This window comes from Glycine soja, chromosome 14, assembly GCF_004193775.1.
Source record: "Glycine soja cultivar W05 chromosome 14, ASM419377v2, whole genome shotgun sequence".
Classification (NCBI taxonomy): Eukaryota; Viridiplantae; Streptophyta; class Magnoliopsida; order Fabales; family Fabaceae; genus Glycine; species Glycine soja.
Window position 1 is genome coordinate 1,947,165 of NC_041015.1, and position 21,778 is coordinate 1,968,942.

General features: G+C 32.4%; 2 protein-coding genes across 6 annotated transcripts; one reads left to right on the plus strand and one right to left on the minus strand.

Annotated features, from left to right (window-relative positions):
• Positions 1-4,147: 4,147 nt before the first annotated feature.
• Positions 4,148-14,903, plus strand: LOC114385156 (probable LRR receptor-like serine/threonine-protein kinase At1g07650). Of its 3 annotated transcripts, XM_028345154.1 has the most exons (24): positions 4,148-4,420; positions 4,758-4,935; positions 6,383-6,454; positions 6,562-6,630; positions 6,747-6,818; positions 7,093-7,164; positions 7,285-7,356; positions 7,625-7,696; positions 7,778-7,849; positions 7,939-8,013; positions 8,096-8,167; positions 8,778-8,849; positions 8,933-8,998; positions 9,733-9,798; positions 9,888-9,926; positions 10,017-10,075; positions 10,694-11,076; positions 11,179-11,374; positions 11,633-11,779; positions 12,165-12,283; positions 12,606-12,816; positions 12,916-13,153; positions 13,745-13,895; positions 14,286-14,903. In XM_028345154.1, exons 1-24 carry the CDS (start codon positions 4,303-4,305, stop codon positions 14,676-14,678), a joined length of 3,084 nt encoding a protein of 1,027 aa, XP_028200955.1. In that variant the 5' UTR covers positions 4,148-4,302; the 3' UTR covers positions 14,679-14,903. The 3 variants fall into 3 exon arrangements, with proteins under 3 accessions (XP_028200955.1, XP_028200956.1, XP_028200957.1); XM_028345155.1 differs by lacking the exon at positions 4,148-4,420 and having other exon boundaries at positions 4,865-4,935; positions 6,383-6,408; positions 6,531-6,630; XM_028345156.1 differs by lacking the exons at positions 4,148-4,420; positions 4,758-4,935 and having other exon boundaries at positions 6,383-6,408; positions 6,536-6,630.
• Positions 14,904-15,168: 265 nt separating this feature from the next.
• LOC114385157 (citrate synthase, glyoxysomal-like) lies at positions 15,169-21,522 on the minus strand. 3 transcript variants are annotated; one of them, XR_003660848.1, is made up of 15 exons: positions 21,148-21,522; positions 20,583-20,763; positions 20,271-20,356; positions 19,851-19,955; positions 19,455-19,517; positions 19,136-19,245; positions 18,778-18,897; positions 18,612-18,687; positions 18,409-18,482; positions 18,125-18,245; positions 17,504-17,601; positions 17,262-17,385; positions 16,556-16,729; positions 16,435-16,466; positions 16,205-16,398 (listed from the first exon to the last, which is right to left on the minus strand). XR_003660848.1 is itself a non-coding variant. In XM_028345158.1 (14 exons), the coding sequence occupies exons 1-13, from the start codon at positions 21,391-21,393 to the stop codon at positions 16,598-16,600; spliced, it is 1,536 nt and encodes a 511-aa protein (XP_028200959.1). In that variant the 5' UTR covers positions 21,394-21,522; the 3' UTR covers positions 15,169-15,480; positions 16,556-16,597. The 3 variants fall into 3 exon arrangements, 2 of the variants coding, with proteins under 2 accessions (XP_028200959.1, XP_028200958.1); XM_028345158.1 differs by lacking the exons at positions 16,205-16,398; positions 16,435-16,466 and adding an exon at positions 15,169-15,480; XM_028345157.1 differs by having other exon boundaries at positions 16,147-16,466.
• Between the last annotated feature and the right edge of the window lie 256 nt (positions 21,523-21,778).

A 21,778-nucleotide genomic window follows, 5' to 3' on the forward strand; every position in this document is an offset into this window, starting at 1 on the left:
TAGTACTGCTGATAAAAAAATTTAGACTAATAATGCATAACCATAAACTATTGTGTTTTTTTTTTAATTTCACCATCTCAATTAACTTTAATTTAATCTTATATTCTGTTTTCTTTAATATATATTAAATATAAATCAAAACTCTTTTTTCTTTCATTCTAATTATATATAGCGCCACCTCGTAGTTTTATGCATCGGTATGACAGAACAGCTATATATATATATATATACGCTGAAATTTAACTTAATGTTACAGCCCAACCATTCATTATTGGTCATGACTGGCTTCCTGTAACAAGCAAATATAATTAATGCTAAATACCAGTACGACTTCTAGAAATGATAAATGACGAAACAATAATAATTCATTTTAATTAGTATTATAAAAACAAAAATTCGAAATAGCTCATACCCAATGAATCCACCAGAAATGTTGAACTCGAAGTAGTAGTTTAATAATTTGGTTCAAAAGAAGAAGCATGATAGTACTCAGTAGAGTCCAAAATGGAATGCTGCATTTGTAGTACTACCAAGTTAAGCTAGCTGGCATAGCAGTGTAGTGGCAGTCAACTTCATGCACTCTCTCTCGATAACAAAGACACTTTATTTAGATTACTGCACGTAGGAATGAATAGGAAATATCAATCTCCAATTCAACAATGCAGCCAAGGTCACAACATTAAGTAGATTAGGGCTGCCCATAATTTTTTTTAAATCGAATCAAATCACTCTACTAAAATGATTTATTTTGAACAAAACTGTTTTCATCATAAAGTAGCTAGTTTAACCTTTAAATTGATTTTTTTAAACTTGGTTCGGTGTTTAATTAGTTTAGTTTTTTCTTTTCCTCACACATATATCATTAAGCTTTTTTAAAGAACTAAACTGAATGAATTACTTTATAAAAATAGTTTTGGTTCAAACTTATAGATCATTTTTATAAAGTGATTCATATTCAATTCTTCTCAAAATTATAATTTGGAATGGTCGAGTTAGAATTGATATTCTTTTCACAATCCTATTCCTATCACTCACAGAGTACGTGAGACCTCATTGAGCTTTAAACATTCAGTAGCCTCTTTCTTTTGTATTTTATTCCTTAAATTAAAACGCGTTCTATTCTATCTATTTTCTGCCCCCACACACCATGTAGTTCTCATATATATATATATATATATATATATATATATATATATATATATATATATATATATATATATATATATGTGTGTGTGTGTGTGTGTGTCCCCACACGCTATATCCCTTTCCTCCTTGATTACAAATTTCCAAATGCAAGACGACACAAAAATGTTACTTTCTTCTTCCCTTCGTCCGAACTCCGAATCATTATCCTTCTGGTAGCTGTTGAGAGTTATATGCAAGTCATTATTACTTTATCAAGAATCACACGCAGGACAATGGAAAACAAACAGTGCAGATTCGGAATATTTTTGTAGCTATATATGTTTGGACTAGTCCATGATCGTATATATATGTGTGTGAGTTTTGAAAACTTAGTTGCTAATTAAAAGAGTAGTTGTTTTACTTTTGAAACAAATTATTATTTAAAATTAATTTTATAAAAAAATACATATATTTAAATTTAAAATTAACAAGCCAATATTAATATTAAAGTCTAAAGAGTTTCCAAGATGTGGAGAAGAATGTTGCTGATAGAGAGAGTCGCGCGGTGTTGACAACCCTTCGAACGTTAAGACATAGGAATGTCTCTACTTAACATCAAATGCAAGCAAACGAAGATGGTCTTCAACTCTTTTTCATACCTATAAATTAAAGGTAACATTTCAAGCTTCAAACCCTGGTCAACCACTATTAGCTAGCTATAAATCCACGATACTACTAATATTGCAAAAGTATATATATATATATATATATATATATATATATATATATATATATATATAACCATATTAAATTTTACCTTTCAGCAGATATAAATTTTCAGGTAGACTTTTATACGTATGTGTGGGAGGGGATCGAGTTAGGCGTAAACTCTGGTTTTTGGGTTGGATTATAGGTTTAATATCTGGATATCCGCTTATTTGTTAATCTCATCTAATTCATCTGTTAATTTGTATTAATTTATTATTATTATTATTATACATTTCTTTATCAACTTAATTGTTTCTCATTAATACTCTCATTAATACTTTAAGAGAGAATAATTAAGAATATGTAAGAAAAGAATAATTAATATATCTAAAAATTAAAAAATACTTTTAAAAAGGACAAGTAAATTTATGGAAAAAGTATAATAATTAAAAATGAAGAAAGTAATATTAACATTATTAACTACTAGGAGAAAATAGACCGTCAATATTTAACTGTTTTTCTAAGTTTTTTTTTTATAAAAAAAAGATAATAAAAACTTGTGGATAGATTTGTGAAAGTAGTTATAAAAATAAAATAATAATTTATGAATGCCGTTATAAACATATAATACAGATTTATAGATCAACGAAAGATTTATGCAGAAAAAAAAAGTTGTTATTAATTTGTTGACTCAAGAGCTAGTTTTGGGTCAAAATTGCTTATAGTGCCGCTGTCTCCGTAACTCTTCTTTTAGGATAAAATGGAATAATTACAGTGTTATGAATATTATGTTATTATATTAAAAAATAAAAATATAATATTTTACATTTTTAAGAGCATTAAAATCAACTTTTTAATTTTTATGAGGACTTAAAATTAAGCTTTTGGATTTTATGAAGACCAAAATTAAACGTTAAATTTTGTAGAAACTAAAATCAACTTTTAAATTTAGGTTAAATATGATTTTTTTTCTCATAAAATTGAAAATATTCGGATTTATTTTTTCTAAAAATTTTAATAATTTTTTTTTTCTTTACAAAATTAAAATATGTCAAATTTGGACTAGAGCTAGGTTGAGATATATTCAATTAAAATATTAAATATACAATTAAATCAAGAATCAACCACATACGTCTTTATGTATTTAGCCATAAGGATAACAAAGATACGTGAATCATGAATAGATGCAAACTTATGTAGTGCGTTTAACACTTCCAAATTAAATTAACAGATCCAACTATTCTAATGTTGAATTCTGATGGTCAATTCTGCATAGACAAAATACCCTGCTTTTCTTTCAATTGAAGATAAACGTTGGAGGCAATGCAATACGACGCTCGAGGGAGTTGTGAAAATTGAAAAAAGAAAAAAAAAATGTTATCTAGTCTCACCATTCCGAGCTATGTTGCTCATTTCTTATTAGAAATTTGAAAATTACAACCAAAAGAGTCTAACCAATTAGTTATACAGAATGTAATGTATGAATGGTTATAAATCTTCAGTATTTTTTATTCCTATGAATATTTTTTTTTACAATTTTTGTGAATGATTTAGTCTGTTTTAATTCTTATCCACACAACTCAAATGTAAATCACAAAAATAACTTTTAGTTTCTTTTAAATTGCAAAAAAAGAGTAGAAGTTATACTACTATAGCAGGAGACTTGATTTAATTTTAAATATTCTTAATCTAAATTTTGGAGTTTTTCTTTCTTCTTTTTTTAACCCTGGGAAGGCAAGCGATATCTAGATATGGCCACAACGCAACCAATCCGAATTCTATAATTAATGTTTGAATACATTTCCCACATCCAACTTTGGGCTTTTTCCTTAGCATCTCAAACGCACGTTTCCCACGCGATAGGATTGCAAACCCCGTTCTCCCTTGTAACTTTTTTCGGTTTATGCTTAAAGTAATAAAATTGGGTAAGATGGTTTGTGCTTAAAGCTAGTAATAAAATTGATTTGGGTGGTCTATCCTTAAAAGTAATAAAATTGGGTGGGGGTGAATTACATTTTAAAACTATTAGCAGAAACTCACCAGAAAATTATTACTATATAACCACAAACAATTTAATTGATTCATTCAAGACTATTCAACTACTTCTACATTAAGAGATCCTTTTTAGGAAGGTTGTTAACTAAGATATAAGAGGCATTAACCCCTCATTAGAAGGATCAGAATTAACTCTGGATCCTTTGCCAAGTTGTCTTCCATCAAGTTGCAACTGAGCATTTTACAGATATTTTCACTACAAAAAAAAATGCAATGCACAATATAAATACTCATTTTGGGTTTGGCATAGTTTTTTGTTTTTTTGTCACATGCTCCCAACCAGAGTACAAAAGCTACCAACATGACCACTTATGCAACCCAGTGTCTATCCTCATCTGATAGCATACAATAGTCTCTGACTCACTTCCTATCATTTTCTTCCTGCTTGAACAACCAAAGAGTGAAAACACTTTCATGGAGACCAACTTAGATTATTCCAAGATGCTCTTTTTACTCCTCCTTGGTTCCACTTCATTGATTTTCCTCTCACACTTGGCTTCTGCAGCCACTCCCAAGCTCAACACTCAAGAGGGTAAAACTCATTCCTTCACTTATTGCTGTTCACACACTTTTTATACTCGTATCAAATCAGTTCATACTTCATAAATTAGTTTATAATCCTTTCTACTTTCCCATGTTTTGGATTGGAACATAGAGTTGCAAAAGTGAGGCAAAGTCAAAAGTGGTCTTGTCTCACTCATTTCTTTTGTTTGGATCTATGGACAGCAAAAGAAAATCATGGATTGGTTGTTTCATTTCATCATAGCTTCTAATTCTATGCATATGCATCTGTGGTACCGTAAGACTCATTTGAATGTTGTTTGTTTTTTCTCTGATCGATGAAGTTGATTTGGTTGAATTGTGTGCAGTGAAGGCATTAAAGGAAATAGGAAGCAAGATTGGGAAGAAAGACTGGAACTTTGGGGTGGATCCTTGCAGTGGAAAAGGGAATTGGAATGTGCCTGATGCTAGGAAAGCCTTTGTGATGAGTTCTGTGATATGTGATTGTTCCTTCAATCACAATTCTTCTTGCCATGTTGTAAGCATGTAATGCTCTTTCTCTCTCCTTTTGTTTCAATCAAGTTTTAGGTCCAATCCCTACAGATTCTTTGTGTTTTCGAGAACTCAGATTATGGAAGATAATCACATGGAATCACATTTGCACGTAGGAAAATGAAGATGATTTTCTTCAAGTTTTGATTAATTAATTAATCTTCGCCGCCATATTGCTTCAACTATTTTTTTTTATTACTACAGACAGCACCCGAAGTTACCATCTAACTTTCACGTGCATTTACATATTTTTTTTAAGAGAAAAAAATTGTTCAGTTATAAATTCATGTTTTCATAGCTGGATTCCAAGAACTTTTTTAATTGAAGCAAAAAGGAAGAAAAGGGTAATGGGTGTTTTTCTACTAATTTTCTTTTTACCTAGAATATTTCCAAAGATTTATGCATATCCTGCCTTCTTAAAAAAGTTGAACATCGCGAATCTTAATCATGCACATTTGTGGTTGTGGCTCGTCAAAGTAACGCGTAGCACTAAATGAGAAGAGGAAAATGTTTCTTTTTTTTTAAGAGAGGAAAATTTTTCTTTTTTTTTTTTTGTGAAGAGAGGAAAATGTTTCTTGGATTATATTTTTTAAATAAATGTATAGCAGAAAAATAAAAAATAAAAATAAGTAAGTGACAATTTTTTTTTGAGAGACAAAATTAATTATATACTTATCATGTATAATGTTGATTTCATTATGTTTAAGTACCAGAACTCATTAACATACAAAAAAATTAAGTTTGAAATGTCGGACACGGGTCTCGATCGACAACTCAATCAACCTTATGCAAGTTGCAAATCTTTGACTTTGAAAAGGATGTGCTGTCTTTATCCTTTTTTCTTGTCAAAATTTTCTTAAAATTTTTAATTTTCATTTGTTGCTTCAAACTAGTTTTTTTGTTGTTTACGTCGAACTTTGTCTAGTAAAAAGTAATTTGTTGATTTTTTAAATAGGAAATGTTGATTAATATATGTTCAAAGAATGGGAAAGGGTTTACTGAACACTAGATCGATTATTGATGGTTACCACAGAAGGGGTACTAATCACTAGTCTCACAGACAGGTCAATGACAAAAAATATGTAGTATTATTTTTCATAGGTAACAATTAGTTTTTAGATAACTATTACAAAAGTCAATAATTTTAACATAAATAGCAACCTATGATTGCTTGATAGTGTAAGATACTTTAATACTGTCAATACATTCTAATTAAATTCTTGAATTAATTCTAAATTCTACTTTGGTTAATTTTTTTAGATTTAATCTGTTTGTGAGGACTTCCAAACTTTTGTACATAAGGGACTCACAAGATTGTTTCTTTGCTCATTTCATGTACTGTATTTGTTTATTGATTGGAAATCTTGGAATAATCATGTTGACGACCATATAATTATAAATTCTGAATTTCTGCTTTTTATTTCATATTCTAAATGAACAGATACTGGAAAGCTCAGAATCTGTCAGGTAGTCTCTCACCAGAGTTTTCCAAGCTTCATTATCTCCAAAAATTGTAAGATATCAAATCTCGGTTTTGAAACCATGACTTTTTTTTTGCTCTGCATGATGTTCCCTATGGAATGGTGAAGTCCAGTAACTTTGTCTTGCACTTTCAAACAGAGACCTTAGTCGTAACATCATCACTGGTTCTATACCTCCACAATGGGGTACCATGCGCTTGGTTGAGCTGTAAGAACTTTCTGCTTTGCACCCTTTGGTTTCTCTACATTGTCTCTTCAATTTCTTCTGTATACTGTAAACAACTTGAGAGTGACACTAAAGATTCTTGTGAATTGAATGTGCAGCTCTTTAATGGGAAACAAATTGTCAGGGCCATTCCCCAAAGTTCTCACCAATATCACAACCCTCAGAAACTTGTATGTTGAAATCGTTTCTTTATTTTCAAATGAATTGTTAGTTTACTCCATCACGTAGCTTAGTCATAAATTGAATGCACTTTTAAAGAAAAATAGAAAAAAAAAAGTGAAAGATATATTTGGAATATCTAAAGGTGACTTTTACCTTTTGCCAACATATTTGCTTTTACCTAAAGGAAGCTAGGAATAGGTGATCCAGGATTGCTGGTTTATTATAATTTCCAATTTATTTCTGCAGCTTTGTTTAAATTAAATATTTGTATGAATGTTACAGGAGTATTGAAGGAAATCAATTTTCTGGCCACATTCCAACAGAGATTGGGAAGTTGACCAATTTAGAAAAACTGTAATTCTTTTGATCTTCTTTCTGTGCTTATTGGAAATTTGGAATCTCAGTATCTGCTTCTATTTCCCCCTCACATATTATTCTGTAGTGTTTTAACATGAGTAAATCATGTTTGTTTAGCGTTCTGTCATCCAATGGATTCACAGGAGCATTGCCACCCGTGCTTTCCAAGTTAACCAAGTTGATTGATTTGTAAGTTCTTATCAATTTGACATATTCTAGCACATGGTTACAATCTGACAGTTAAAGATGCACAAAGATGAGCCACTTTGATTCTATTTAATATTAGGTAGTGAGGTGTTAATGCAAGTCACTGCAGGTTTCTTAATCAATTCATATAAGGAGCTACAAAACTAAAGAATCTGTAGCTTTGTTTATCACTTATGTTCTTTTATTGTTGTTACATTTAAATTTTGACATTTCTTTGCATACTGATTAACCTTTGGGAAACACATTTTAGGAGGATAAGTGACAATAATTTCCTTGGGAAGATTCCTGATTTCATTAGTAGTTGGACATTGATTGAAAAGCTGTAAGTTTCCTACCTCGTTTTTTCTTGTATTTGTTGTATAAACTACTTTATCATGCTAACTTTTTTCTTTTGGGGTTACAGGCATATGCACGGTTGCTCTCTTGAGGGTCCCATACCTTCTAGCATTTCTGCCTTGACAAGATTAAGTGATTTGTATGTTTGTAATTCTTTATTTTATTTATGTTTTGATCATAGAAAATGAATATGTTAAGTGATTGTCTTATTTATTCTTTGATACTTAGGAGGATAACTGACCTAAAAGGTAGTAAAAGCTCAGCTTTCCCACCACTAAATAACTTGAAATCCATGAAGACACTGTAAGTTGAATGACTTAAATGCTTCTTTCTCTTGAAGTCTTTATAAAAATGACCTATATTTTATTTGGACATCATAATGCAGGGTATTGAGAAAATGCATGATTAAAGGAGAAATCCCAGAATATATTGGGAGAATGGAAAAACTGAAAATCTTGTAAGTTGTTCAACAAGTAACTTACAACAGTTTTGACAACATGATATATATTACTCTGAGGATCATGCTCCACTTGAGAAGATCTCATAGAATCAATTCAAAGTTGTCTAAGCCATATTTTCATATAAATTATAATATTGACACTACGCTCATAATAATGTTCTATAATTTTAGTTAGATCGGAAATATTTTTTTTTCCAGGTACAAGGTTTTGTAAGGTCAGTTATGGTATCATTTTGTTTATAGCCGTGAACATGGGTAATTACTAACTAGCTAGCACTAAACTTCATTCAGAGAGAAGCAAAAATGAAACAGATATGTCTATAGTCTTTCCTGTGTAGACTAATTTTTCTAAGTTGAATGGTTGTTGCTCTGATGATTCATGTGTCCCTTATGAACTTCTAACATAAACCTTGCTATAGATGAACACCATATCACTTTGTTTGAATAATACTGAAGGAAGATTATAAAGACAGCTATAAAATGTAGAACATGCTTATATTTATGAACATCTTAAAGTTGAAGATAAAATGCATTTTTTTATGATAAAAAAATTATTAACCCTTTCATCACATAAAACAAGTTCATTTATTTATCTTCGTTGCTGTAGAGATTTGAGTTACAATGGCTTGAGTGGAGAGATACCCGAATCTTTTGCCCAACTTGACAAAGTAGACTTCATGTAAGTGGATGCGTTGAATAAAATGTGTTATTGATACATTTCATTTTTAATTTTGACGAAACAAAATGTATTAAACACTGCAGGTATCTTACCGGGAACAAATTATCAGGGATAATACCTCGATGGGTCCTCGCAAATAACGAAAATATGTGCGTTAAATACTTGAATTGTTGTGTCTCAATTTTCAGTCTTTCATCTTAATATTTGCTTCAGTGAATAAGGCACCAAGAAATATACACTGTAGTGTGTGTAGATTGATATGTTTTAGAGCATTTAGAATTCAATAACAACAAGCCAAGTCTTATATTAAGTTCCATCATGAGAAATTTTTTTCAACAAATCCATTGAGAAAATGAAAAAAAAAATATATAGTTAGATGACTTATACTCTATATTTGAAGGGAATGGGACTCGAAACCATGCCTCACAGAATCTAATGCTTTTTGTCATAAATGCAGCAAATTGTTTTTATATATCAAATCCCGCATATAAATTTCATTTATTAAAGTTGCTTGTGTTCTCAACAATTGAATTTAATATTTTACATTATATAATAAAAAGAAATAGAGAAAGTGAGATTTTAAATAAAAAAAGTGAAATATATGACAAAAAATATAATATAATAACAATAGAGGTTAAAAAATAATTTAAATAATTTTCAGTAATATTAAATTTTACAATTTTAAAAGTTGTATATAATGAATATTTTAAAAAATTATAAGTAGAGAGCGGGTCATGTGAGTTAATTCATGACTCACAGGTGTTGTTCTTTAAAAATATGCTCTGTGGGATCTTCAAGCTGTTGATGTCTGCATCTGAAATTAAATAACCACTCCTTTAGCAACATGAGATTAACATCTTTTATTATATATTTTGGTGCACAGTGATATCTCTGACAATAACTTCTCCTGGGACAGCTCAAGCCCAACTGAATGTCAACGCGGGAGCGTGTAAATTTTTATTTTATTTAAGCTTTGAGTAAAAGTTGTCTTCAATTAGTTATCAGTTATCACTGCAACATTTTTTTTTGTTTTTCCAGAAACCTTGTTGAGAGCTACTCTTCATCTGTAAATACACAGTAAGCTGTTGTCTTTGGAATATTTTCTGTAAAATTTGGTTTTTGGTAGTAGCCCTAGAATATAACCTTAAATTTCTCTCTTTGTTGCAGAACTAAGATTAATTCATGCTTAAAAAAGAACTTTCTATGCACTGCTTCACCTAGCCAATGTAAGTATGTGACCATACTACAAGTTTTAAATTACTTCTATGATCTGATGGGCTGGTTTAAATATTGACTCAAATTCTGTGACCTGAAATTGAGTGAAATAAGTTGATGAGAAACTTTCAACTGAACATGATTTCATACCAAAAGAAAAAATTAAGATAGTCATATAACATGATTTTGTGTATGATTCTATTTACGCAAAAGTTCAATGCCTACTTCTTTGCTAACAATCTTAAGCTCAGATTTGTACAGAAATTCAAATAAAACAAAATAAAGTGAGAAGGATAAATGTCCATTAGGGAAGAAACAAGAATATAACTGTTTTTCTTAAGTGGTTAAGACTAATTTCCTCCTTTTCTAATGATTTGAAATAAATAGGTTGACTAATTCTAAGAAACTTAAACTGGAAGATAATTCGATATGCTTTTTTATTACAACCATTGCATGATTGTATTGACATTTTATTCTTTTTTATTACAACCATTGAATATGTTGCGTTCTTTGCGAATTTTACCTTTCTACGCAGTTGTCTATCTTTATCATTAGACCATTACAATTTGAAAGATTTTACAGTGAGTATTCTTTCTTTTCAACCCTGTTTGTCATTGTTTTGTCAATAGATCGGTACTCCCTGAACATTAATTGTGGTGGAAACGAAGCAAATGTTAGTGGTAATATTTATGAAGCTGACAGAGAACAAAAGGGTGCTGCAATGTTATATTACACTAGCCAGGATTGGGCTCTTAGTAGCACTGGAAATTTCATGGACAATGATATTGACTCTGATCCATATATTGTGGCCAATACTTCTAGACTTAATGTCTCTGCACTCAATTCAAAACTATACACAACAGCACGTGTTTCTCCCCTTGCTCTCACATACTATGGTCTCTGCCTAATAAATGGAAATTACACAGTTAAGCTTCACTTTGCAGAGATTATTTTCATCAATGATAGGTCCCTTAACAGTCTTGGAAGGCGAGTATTTGACGTCTATATCCAGGTAACAATTACTTGCTTGATTTGCAAATGATGCTAAATAATTGATTTGCACTGAGTTGTGCATTGATGTATATGAAATATATTATTATGTCCTAAAATTAAGGGGAATTTAGTGCTGAAAGACTTTGATATCCGAAGAGAAGCTGGTGGTACTGGCAAGTCAATTGAGAAGACATTTAATGCTTCTGTCACCCAACATACTTTGAAGATTCACTTCTATTGGGCTGGAAAAGGAACCACTGGCATACCCACAAGAGGAGTTTATGGACCTCTAGTATCTGCTATTTCAGTAAACCCTAGTAAGTCACATTATCATGCATCTTAGTGTCAGTGCTTTATCTGACTTGATAAGACTGCAGTTGAAACCATAATCCATTATGAATTTAAAAATTGTAGTAAAAGGGAAAGATTACCATTTATGTCTACCTCTACAAGACCTCCACTAGAGTTCTGTTATCAATAAAATTCATCATTCTTTCCTTTTATCTGATCCAGTTCTATCAGTTTTGTTCTTCATTTATGCAAAAGCTAAAAGTAAATATTTTTCCCTTGCACAGATTTTAAACCTCCATCAGGGGAAGGCAAAAGAACTTATCTCATACTGGCCATCATCATAGTAGCTGGTGTTTTAGTGGTTGTTCTTCTGGTGCTGGTTATCTTGAGGAGGATGGGATGGTTAGGAGGCAAAGATCCAGTGTATAAAGGTATGGAATATGCCCCCAAGTTCTTCCAATTCTTTTAGTTAGAACAAATATTTCCATTTGTTTCCAACACAACATCTTTTCTGTATCCAGCAGTATTTGCCTGAGCTTCTTCAACAATTTTTTAAATAAATATTTCTGGAAACTTTATTCAAATGTCATAAAACTGAAGTGCAACAATTTACTTCTATATAAGATTTGTAATTTATGATATTTCTCCATTTCACCAAAGTCAAGGCTTTAAGAGAACATACGAGAGTATACTTGCCTGCCCTATATATTTATATACTAGATAGAAATGAAATGAACTATGTGGCAGATATTGTAGAGAAAGTTATAAACTTTCTTGTTGAATCCAAATTTCCAATCTTTTGTTTTTTATTTTCAGAGCTCAGGGGCATAGATCTGCAGACGGGATTATTTACACTAAGACAAATCAAAGCAGCAACCAAAAACTTTGATGCACTGAATAAAATTGGCGAAGGTGGCTTTGGTTGTGTATACAAGGTATTTTGATCTTCCATTCTTGGCTACATATTCCATCTTATGGTTAATTTATTTGTTACTTGATTTGGATTGAAATAGAAGACACACTTCGTGGTCTCTATATCTCCATTCAATTCTAATTTAACACTTACAATTTAATCATAATTTCTGTAATGTATTTTGTACTCATTAGCAAGCATATATAACCTTCGTGGGTTAATGAAAGAGAAAAATTATCCACGTACATGATGGTTAAAGTGTAATGGAGATTTGTTAGACCAATCAGCACTTCAGCAGTTTGATATGTGTACCTGTGTAATTCTAATGCAAGAAAAAAATGCAGGGCCAACAATCAGATGGTACAATGATAGCAGTAAAACAGCTTTCTTCAAAATCTAAACAAGGAAATCGTGAGTTTGTGAATGAGATGGGACTGATATCTGGACTTCAACATCCCAATCTTGTTAAGCTTTATGGATGTTGTGTGGAGGGCAACCAGCTAATACTGATATATGAGTACATGGAAAACAATTGTCTATCTCGCATTCTTTTTGGTAAGCTTCATGATGAATAAACTTTAGCCATACTTGCCATTTGAATCAAACATTTGATATAGCCAACTAACTGATTGTCCTTCTCCCAATTACATACAGGCAGGGATCCAAACAAAACAAAACTTGACTGGCCAACAAGGAAGAAAATTTGTCTTGGTATAGCTAAAGCTTTGGCTTATCTTCATGAAGAGTCCAGAATAAAAATCATACATAGGGATGTTAAGGCAAGTAATGTATTGCTCGACAAGGATTTTAATGCTAAAGTCTCAGATTTTGGTTTGGCAAAACTTATTGAAGATGAGAAAACCCACATTAGCACTCGAGTTGCAGGAACCATGTAAGTTCATATTTTGCTACTATTTCTCTTGTTTTCATATCAAAACATGGCATTGCAATCTTGATAATAGTTTGGAGGAAAGCTTCACCACTGGTTTGCCATGAAAAACAAAAGAATAAAGTCTATATTGCCAAGGACCTATATCTCTAACACATCCCTTCATGCAAAAAGTCTTTTTGGGCTTGGAAGTAGGAAAAACATGTCTACTCAATCATGTGCCAAAATTATAGCTAGATTAGAGACACATAAGCAGCAAGAACATCTCATTCAAGGATCATTTTCCTAAAATCTTAAGAAATGGAAGCCCTTGAATAGTTTATATGTAACATATATATTATCTGATGGTTTCCATTTGCCATAATGAAAAAATACACATTAAAGGATAAAGTGTGCACTTGAAAAAATACCCATTTTTAATCAATAGTGGAGATTATGGTAAAAATCAAATGCATGTGTATCATACTTTGAAGTTAGTTATGATTTCAAACATTAAATATTTAACCCATGGTTATTGATGTACTTTATTCTGTAAAGTATACTCTTAGTCAAATCCATTATTTTAACAATGCTAAATGCTTTTTTTTTTTGCAGTGGTTACATGGCTCCTGAGTATGCAATGCGTGGCTATCTAACTGACAAAGCAGATGTTTATAGCTTTGGGGTGGTTGCACTGGAAACTGTCAGTGGAAAGAGCAATACAAATTTCAGGCCAAACGAGGATTTTGTTTACCTTCTTGATTGGGTAATTAGAATTTATCTTAATGCATAATATAACAGGCTCAAACAAACAATAGATACTAAGTTACCAAGACCTATGGATTATTGATTTTACTAGTTCGTACATACACACATACATATACGGGCATATCAAGTGAGAGGGATTTTTTCAAAAGATAAATCACAAAGTTGACTTTTTTCAGTGATCATGTAATCATTAAATCACTTTTTTTTATTGTCAAATGGTAGTTGTTAGTTTTTATCGGCAAATGTTAAATCACTTTTATTCTTAGGTATAGTTATTTGGTCTAGAATTGCTCATATATATATATATATATATATATATATATATATATATATATTCTTTTTTTAGAGTTTTAGTATCAATTTGGTCTAAAATTTGAGTTTCTTTCAGGCATATGTTTTGCAAGAGAGAGGGAGTCTTCTGGAGCTGGTTGATCCAAATTTGGGTTCAGAATATTTAACTGAGGAGGCCATGGTGGTGCTAAATGTGGCTCTCTTATGTACTAATGCATCTCCTACACTTAGACCAACAATGTCCCAAGTAGTGAGCATGCTTGAAGGTTGGACTGACATTCAAGATCTACTTTCTGATCCAGGATATTCAGCTATTAGCTCAAGTTCCAAACATAAGAGTATAAGAAGTCACTTCTGGCAGACTCCAAGCGGAACACATAGCATATCAATACCTAGTATTTATACTGATTCCTCTGGCTCACATGTTGAAACAGAAAAAAACTATCATCCTGTAACCGTTAATTCAGATGGATCAGACAAGTCAAATTAGTTTCTTAATGCCACATACTTAATACAAAACTCGTGGTGTATTCAATGCAAGAAAAGAGAAAAAAAAATTAAAATTAATAGCTATGTAAAGAGTTTTATCTTGTTGCTCATTCGCACAAAATTTGGGGTGTGATAGTTAGGGATGACAATAAACAGGGTCTACACAAGATCCTATAGTATCTGTTTCCATACTAACATTTAAAAATAATATCTATACTTGGTCTCATATCCATGTAGATAACAATTTTAATCTTATTCCTATACACGTTGGTACTTATATATCCATACCTGTATTCGTTTATATTTTACTTATGTATAAGGTTAATAAAAACAATTTAATTGAAACAGACAAACATAACATTGATTCATTTAAACTCAGGTCATAAATAAAGAAAATTATAAAAATAATCATCCAACTTAGTGATTGTTAGAGCTTGGAGTTGGAGGACCAAGCAGCCTCCTAAGAGAGAAGAAGAGAGCGCGAGAGAGAATTAAGGGAAGAACTTTTCTGATATATTAATTTTAGCATAGCATTGCAGAAGCGCTTCTTACACTATATAAGGGCTACTAAGGGACAAGTTCCCGACAGCAATAACAAGAAAATACACAAATCCAGGGAATATCCTAACAGAATGATATTCCCTTATTCCCTGCTACAAAGGCACTCCAGAAAGATACGAATCCTACTACGCTCTTCATGTACGTGCGATGCATGCAGCATGTGTCATAGCTAGCCACGTAATCCCTGTTGTTGCCTCCTTTTTTGGTCTCACGCTTTTTGCTTCATGCAGACCCCTTACTTCCTGCAGTCCCATATTACTATCCCTATCATTGATCGTTAAAATTAATATTTTAATCACTTAACAAAAATTCTAATTAAATGTTTAGTGTTCTTTACTCTCTGATGGTAATACGGTTAGAGATTAAAGACTAATGTGTGTGTGTTTTTCAGATATATACCTGTCTCATACTCAATCCTAGTACTATCAGTAATTATTTGTCTTACTTGCAGATATTTTTGCAATATTCCTATGATCCGAATATACTTATCATCCCTAGTCGTAATTTGAAGCTATGGTTATGGAACAATTCCCATCACATTGGGGTGCCTTAATTTAGGTTATTCAATAATCTTCTTTTTGCCTTTAAAAAAAAAAAAGATTAGTTATAATTTACGTTGACATGTGAGGATTGCTAACACTAAAGTATTTATTGCTTAAATTTATCTAAAGCTACAAAATCATGTGTTAAAGTCATTAAATAAAGTGCGACCTACAAAATTTTATGATTTCTTAAATAAATATTAATTAATGATAAAAAAAGAGTTCAATAAAGTATGTTAACGAATGTATTACTAATATTTCTTTTGATATATTGTTAAAATGTTTTTAGTAAAATATTTTTAAAAGATAGATTATTAGCCGCGTAGTCCAAATGAAATATTGAGAGGAAAAAAAAGGCTAATTAAATTTCAGTAGATTTTCTTTATTAGTGCACCCACTTATATGGGGGAGGGGGAAGAAATAATTTGTACTGGTACACAGAAAACTCTCTTATTTCTTTAACACAAACGTTTTGCTAATCAATTGTACATGGTACTGCTCCCATGAGATATGTAAACTATGCTTATCTGTTTATTATTCCATTGTGACAATTAACGAATAATTTGAAAGTAGAAGTACTGAAACGTGACTTTCACATAAAGGCTCAACAAATCACACCAGCATCGTTCTTCTGGTAGGTGATGGATGTGACACCAGTAGCATTATTTATGCAGAGAAATGTCATCCTGATCATAGCAAAGTTAATTTTGGGTTATAAAAAGCCATCAACAAAGAATTATTTTCTCCCTTTACGTTCGTGAGAATTATATATCACCTTTTGGTCATCTTGCTCATATAACTAAATTGAGCCTGTAAGCTATACCCCGGATCCGGCAAGCCGCCGCTTTGAGGCATTTGATATGGACACCTCGCCAAGCTTGTCAGCATCTCTTGATGTAGTCCTGACATTGACTGGTGTATAATGCCGTAACCAGTCCCCAACGTAAACCTGAAGCATAAAATAGATATGATGAAACTAGGCAAGAGATTGAAATAACAAAGGATCCAATTTCAATGGCTAACTTTTGTGGTGTGGTTCTCTCAAACTTCTTATCGATTGGTATCAGAGGGTTTCACCATGTTCTCAACTGCAAACGAGCAGTGGAGATCGTGATGCCGACATTGCAGTGTTCACTTGGAACTAATCTAAGTGCTGCAAAGTGAGATGAGATGTTTGGATTCAATTGCAAGATAAGGGACTTGAATCCCACATTGGAAGTATGGGATTCTGGTATAGGGTTAGAAAGCCCTGTCTCCAACTACAACTGCTAGTTTTTATCATGTGGTTCTCCCAAGTTTCTTATCATGTCGTATATCTTCAGGTAGAATAACACTGTTAAGAAATATAATGCAGCCATGATACAACTTGAAAACCATTTTCCAGTAAAACAAGTGATATACAACAAGTACAGCTACATTAGCACAATACAGTAAGCATGATATTAATATGCAAGAAAAATGATTTAAAGAAAGAAATTAACCTGTTGAGGTCTCAAAATCTTTGTATCAGGATCATCCAAGGACTCTCTCCAATGAGCCAAGTACCCAGCCATTCGAGGGATAGCAAATAAAACAGTGAAATACTCTGGTGGAAATCCCATGGCCCTGATTGCATAAAACCATTAGTTCAAGCCTTGTATGGTATTCTTGGGGGGGGGGGGGGGGGAGAGGGGGCATATTTTATCCTCCATAGTTAGAATAACTGGGAGAAATAATGGATTACCTATAAATTAATCCAGAGTAGAAGTCAACATTTGGATATAGCTTCCTCTTGATGAAATATTCATCAGATAGTGCAACCTTCTCCAAGGCAACTGCCACCTGAACGATCAAATAATTATATACAGAAGTTAGAACTTTTGAAGTCCATATACTGACCAATCTACGTTAAATTATATAGGTACTTTCCTGGTCAGGGAAAAATAGTGCCAGAAACCCTAGTAATACTTTAAATTTGAAAAATGAAAGGTGTTGCTAGAGATTTTTAATGTCTTAAGATCTTCATTTGACTTGATCTGCTTTTTTTTTTTTCAAACCAAACAAGGCATCTAATGATTATGCATGTAGACACAATAGGTGCCAAACCTGAATGCACAAACATTTAATTATGTGTGGACATGTATAGGTAAATACTATCTATATGCACAAACATATACAATATACACACTATGCATACTATTCTGTAATCAAAATTAAAAATACAAAAAGAGGAAGAAAATTTTTAAATGTAGAAGTTTTATCTCTGTATTCACAGCCCTGATCATAGGCCTCGTGACCAGCATACCAAGATCAAGGAATATTATATAACAGCAAGAGACACAGGAAATACGAAATGGATAAACACCTCAATAAGAGGATCCCTGCCCACAATGGAAAACACTTCCTCTGCCAGTTTTCTTAAGACCTTTGCCCTGGGATCATAGTTTTTGTACACTCGATGTCCAAAACCAGAGAGCTTGCGTTTCCTGGAGGAAAAACGCAGGACAAAAATATCAACTAAAACTATCATTTTCTCTGCTTGCTGCAAAGAGCAGGTATCATGCTATCCTTTCAGGGTATAAGCAATGCTAACAACTAAGGAAAGAGTAAAAACTAGATAACAGAAAAAAGTAATACTGTAATAGCCACCTGGCTTTGACACCTTCAATGAACTCTGGGATGTTCTGAACAGTTCCAATTTCACTCAGCATTTTGAGGACAGCCTGCAGAATTGATGGTCACATTAACATGTTCCCATATTAAATAACAGTATAGTGTTTGTGTTTATTCACTATGTTCAACCTAGCAATACATAAAAGATCATGACTGCTTCATTAACTACTTATAGCTACCTCATTAGCTCCACCATGAAGTGGTCCATATAGAGCTCCAACAGCCCCGGCAATAGCAGTGTATACATCAACGCCACTGAAATAAGAATAAGATATATAGCTTAGCAATATGACTGTTTTATATTTGCTTTATATTGCTTAAGTAGTATTGAGGTAAGATGTCTACCTTGATGCAAGGTGTCGGACAGCAGATGTAGAACAATTCATTTCATGTTCTGCATGCAGGATGAAGATAATGTCTAGCACACGAGTTAGCCGAGGATTGGGTTTATATGACCGATTACCACTGAAAGTATGCACAGTGGAGATTGGGTTAAAAGTTAAAACTCTAAAAAACAGCTAGTATGTGGCTACCATTCTATCACTTAAGATTGAATTATACCTCTTTTTAAAAACAAAAATGGATTTGTTATATATGAGCAAAAAACTCAAACTACCATTAATCTATAAAGCAAAGTTAAATATAAAAAAGCAAGGTTGCCTTAATTCAAATTAACGATCAAACACAAAAATACCATACATACAAAGAATCTAGCATATATAGGAAGTTCTCTGTGTAAGAAAGGTGGTTGGATGGAAGCACAGGTGGCCTTCCTGCCATTCTAAGATAAACTGCAGCAGCAATTGTTGTTATCTGCAGTAAATAAAAAGGAGTGAAAATATGATATGGCAATAAAGCAGTAGGACACATAACAAATAATCATAGGGTTGAGAGGATAGTGGACAAAATCCACCAAGATACAATCAATAAAACCAGGGCTAGAATCATTCAAGTAACTAAATAATTTGCATGTTTTCAGAGATAGAACAGCGAAAGGAGAAGAAAGAACCAAATAAGCACACCTTTCCAATAACCCGTGTTATCTGTTTGTCTCTTATTTGCTTTGAGTCATAAATATCAAGACCCTGCATTAATTATAAAAAAAATTAAATGAAAAAGGGTCAAATCTGCATAAAGGAATATAAGTATATAACAGAGCAATAACAATAAACAATGTTGAATCCTAATAAGAGAAAGAGTATCATTCACAAGTACATTGTAGTAACCCACAGGAAGAGGTAGCATCCCAAAGGAATTCCAAGATTAGTTTTATTATCTCAGTATCTCTAATCTCTAATATTCCCCCTCATTCACTGCAGAGTCCTTTGGAGTCAAAGCATAGACAATTTACATATTTGTATTGAAATTCAACTTACTAACATAAAGTGAGTAACTTGACAGCAGTTTTTGTTACTTACTCTGAGAGCAGGATTTGCATCAGGGTGAAAAACAGAAAGAGCACTCATGGCATTAACAAGCACACCCATGGGATGTGCATCATGGGGCATAGACTGTATGATATCCTACAAAACAATTGTAAGATGATACCACTACTCAGTTAGATAAATAATCCCATACTCCATTGAAAGAAGCAAACAACATAATCTTTCTATTTTATTTTATATGATCACTTCAAGAGCTACTAGATTTCTTTAACAATATAAAATACCACTGGCATACTAAATTTCAAGAAGTAAAACAATTAGTGGAAGTTGTTTACATTTTACAAATCTAAAAGCTCACTGACTGAAACAAAATAAGTTTATCACTTAGCAGATGGGATTTGGAGAACATAAAAACACAATAAGAGTTAGTTTTGATAAAGCATAAAATCTCACCAAAATTCCTTGTGGAACAGCCGAATGCTGAGATATAGCAAACTCCCATTCTGCTAACTGACTTTCAGAAGGCAAACTTCCATACACTTGAAAACAGAAACAAAGATGCAAGTTAATAAATTTCAGAAGAATTCATGCTACATACATATCGAAGCACATAATTAACAAGTAGCAGAACTAAGGCCAAAATTTAACTGTCTTCAATAACATAAAATCTGTTTAAGTGAATCCTCAGTCAAAATGTTTTATCTAATCATACACAAGCACCACAGAAGCCTCATACACACATTTGCAATGAAACAAAACACTCACTTATGAGATAGGACACTTCCGTGAAAGTGCTTTTCTCTGCCAACTCCTCAATAGGGTAGCCTCTATATCTAAGAATCCCCTCATCACCATCAATATAACTAATTGCTGATCGAACAGGAGCCGTGTTCAAATAGCCAGGATCATAAAGCTTGAGTCCCTTGTCATTCTTCCCAGTCGATATCTGCAAATCCAAAAAACCCCATAACATAACAATAACTAAACTAATAAGAGTAAATAGTGTATATACTACTTTCATTCAATCACAGACTACTTGTATGTTAAGTTTGTAGACTTTTATGCTAAGATGGTTTCTGATTGGTTGGTAGTGTAAATTTAAACTGAGCATGCACAAAAACTAAACTCGATGTTAAGTAAGCATAAACAATCATACTATAATCACAAACCACCCCACCTAAGATTTCACCATGCAACTAGGAATAGGGAAAAAAAACCCATTTTGCAAACAATTCAACAAAGATGAAAGGAGCAGAATTGGTGGAGACCCAGTATTCCTTAGAAAGCAAAGATCAAAATTGAAAATTTCATGGATGAGGAGGAAATTTACCTTCTTGAGGTCAGAAGCTTTGACAGTGCCTTCTTTGGAGACCTGAAGCTGGTACTTCTTGCCGGTTCTGTCGTCGACGACGGTCAAACTTCCGGCGAGGTTCGTCGGCGGCAACTGAGCGGAGAGAGGGATAGGGCGGAGGGCGTCGTGATCAGTGAGTTCAAAGGGGAGGAGGTGAGCAGCGAGCATGGCCAAACGGCCACGAGCATGCACCGTCGCTGCTGCTGCATCTGAATTGCTTGACATGTTCTCTCTTCAGAACACAACAACTATTGGAATTCAGAGAGACAAAAAGGAGGATTTGGAGTTGGAGGAATTCTGGAGCTAAAAGAAACGTATACGCTCTTGTTAACTAATGATAACGGATAGGGGTATAGGCGGTTTGACGAAATTTAGTAATCAACCTAATTAAATTTGATGTATTTGGTTTAATTTTGTCTTTATAATTTTTTATCTAAATCAACCTAATTTATTTATAAACTTTATTTTTAATTCGTACCAATGAATTATTCATTTAAATTTGATCTTTTTTTTAGAATTATTATTTATATTATTTTTATTTCAAATATTCAATACAGTTAATATGATATTATCAAATATCTGAAAATAATAAAATTAATTCATTTAACAT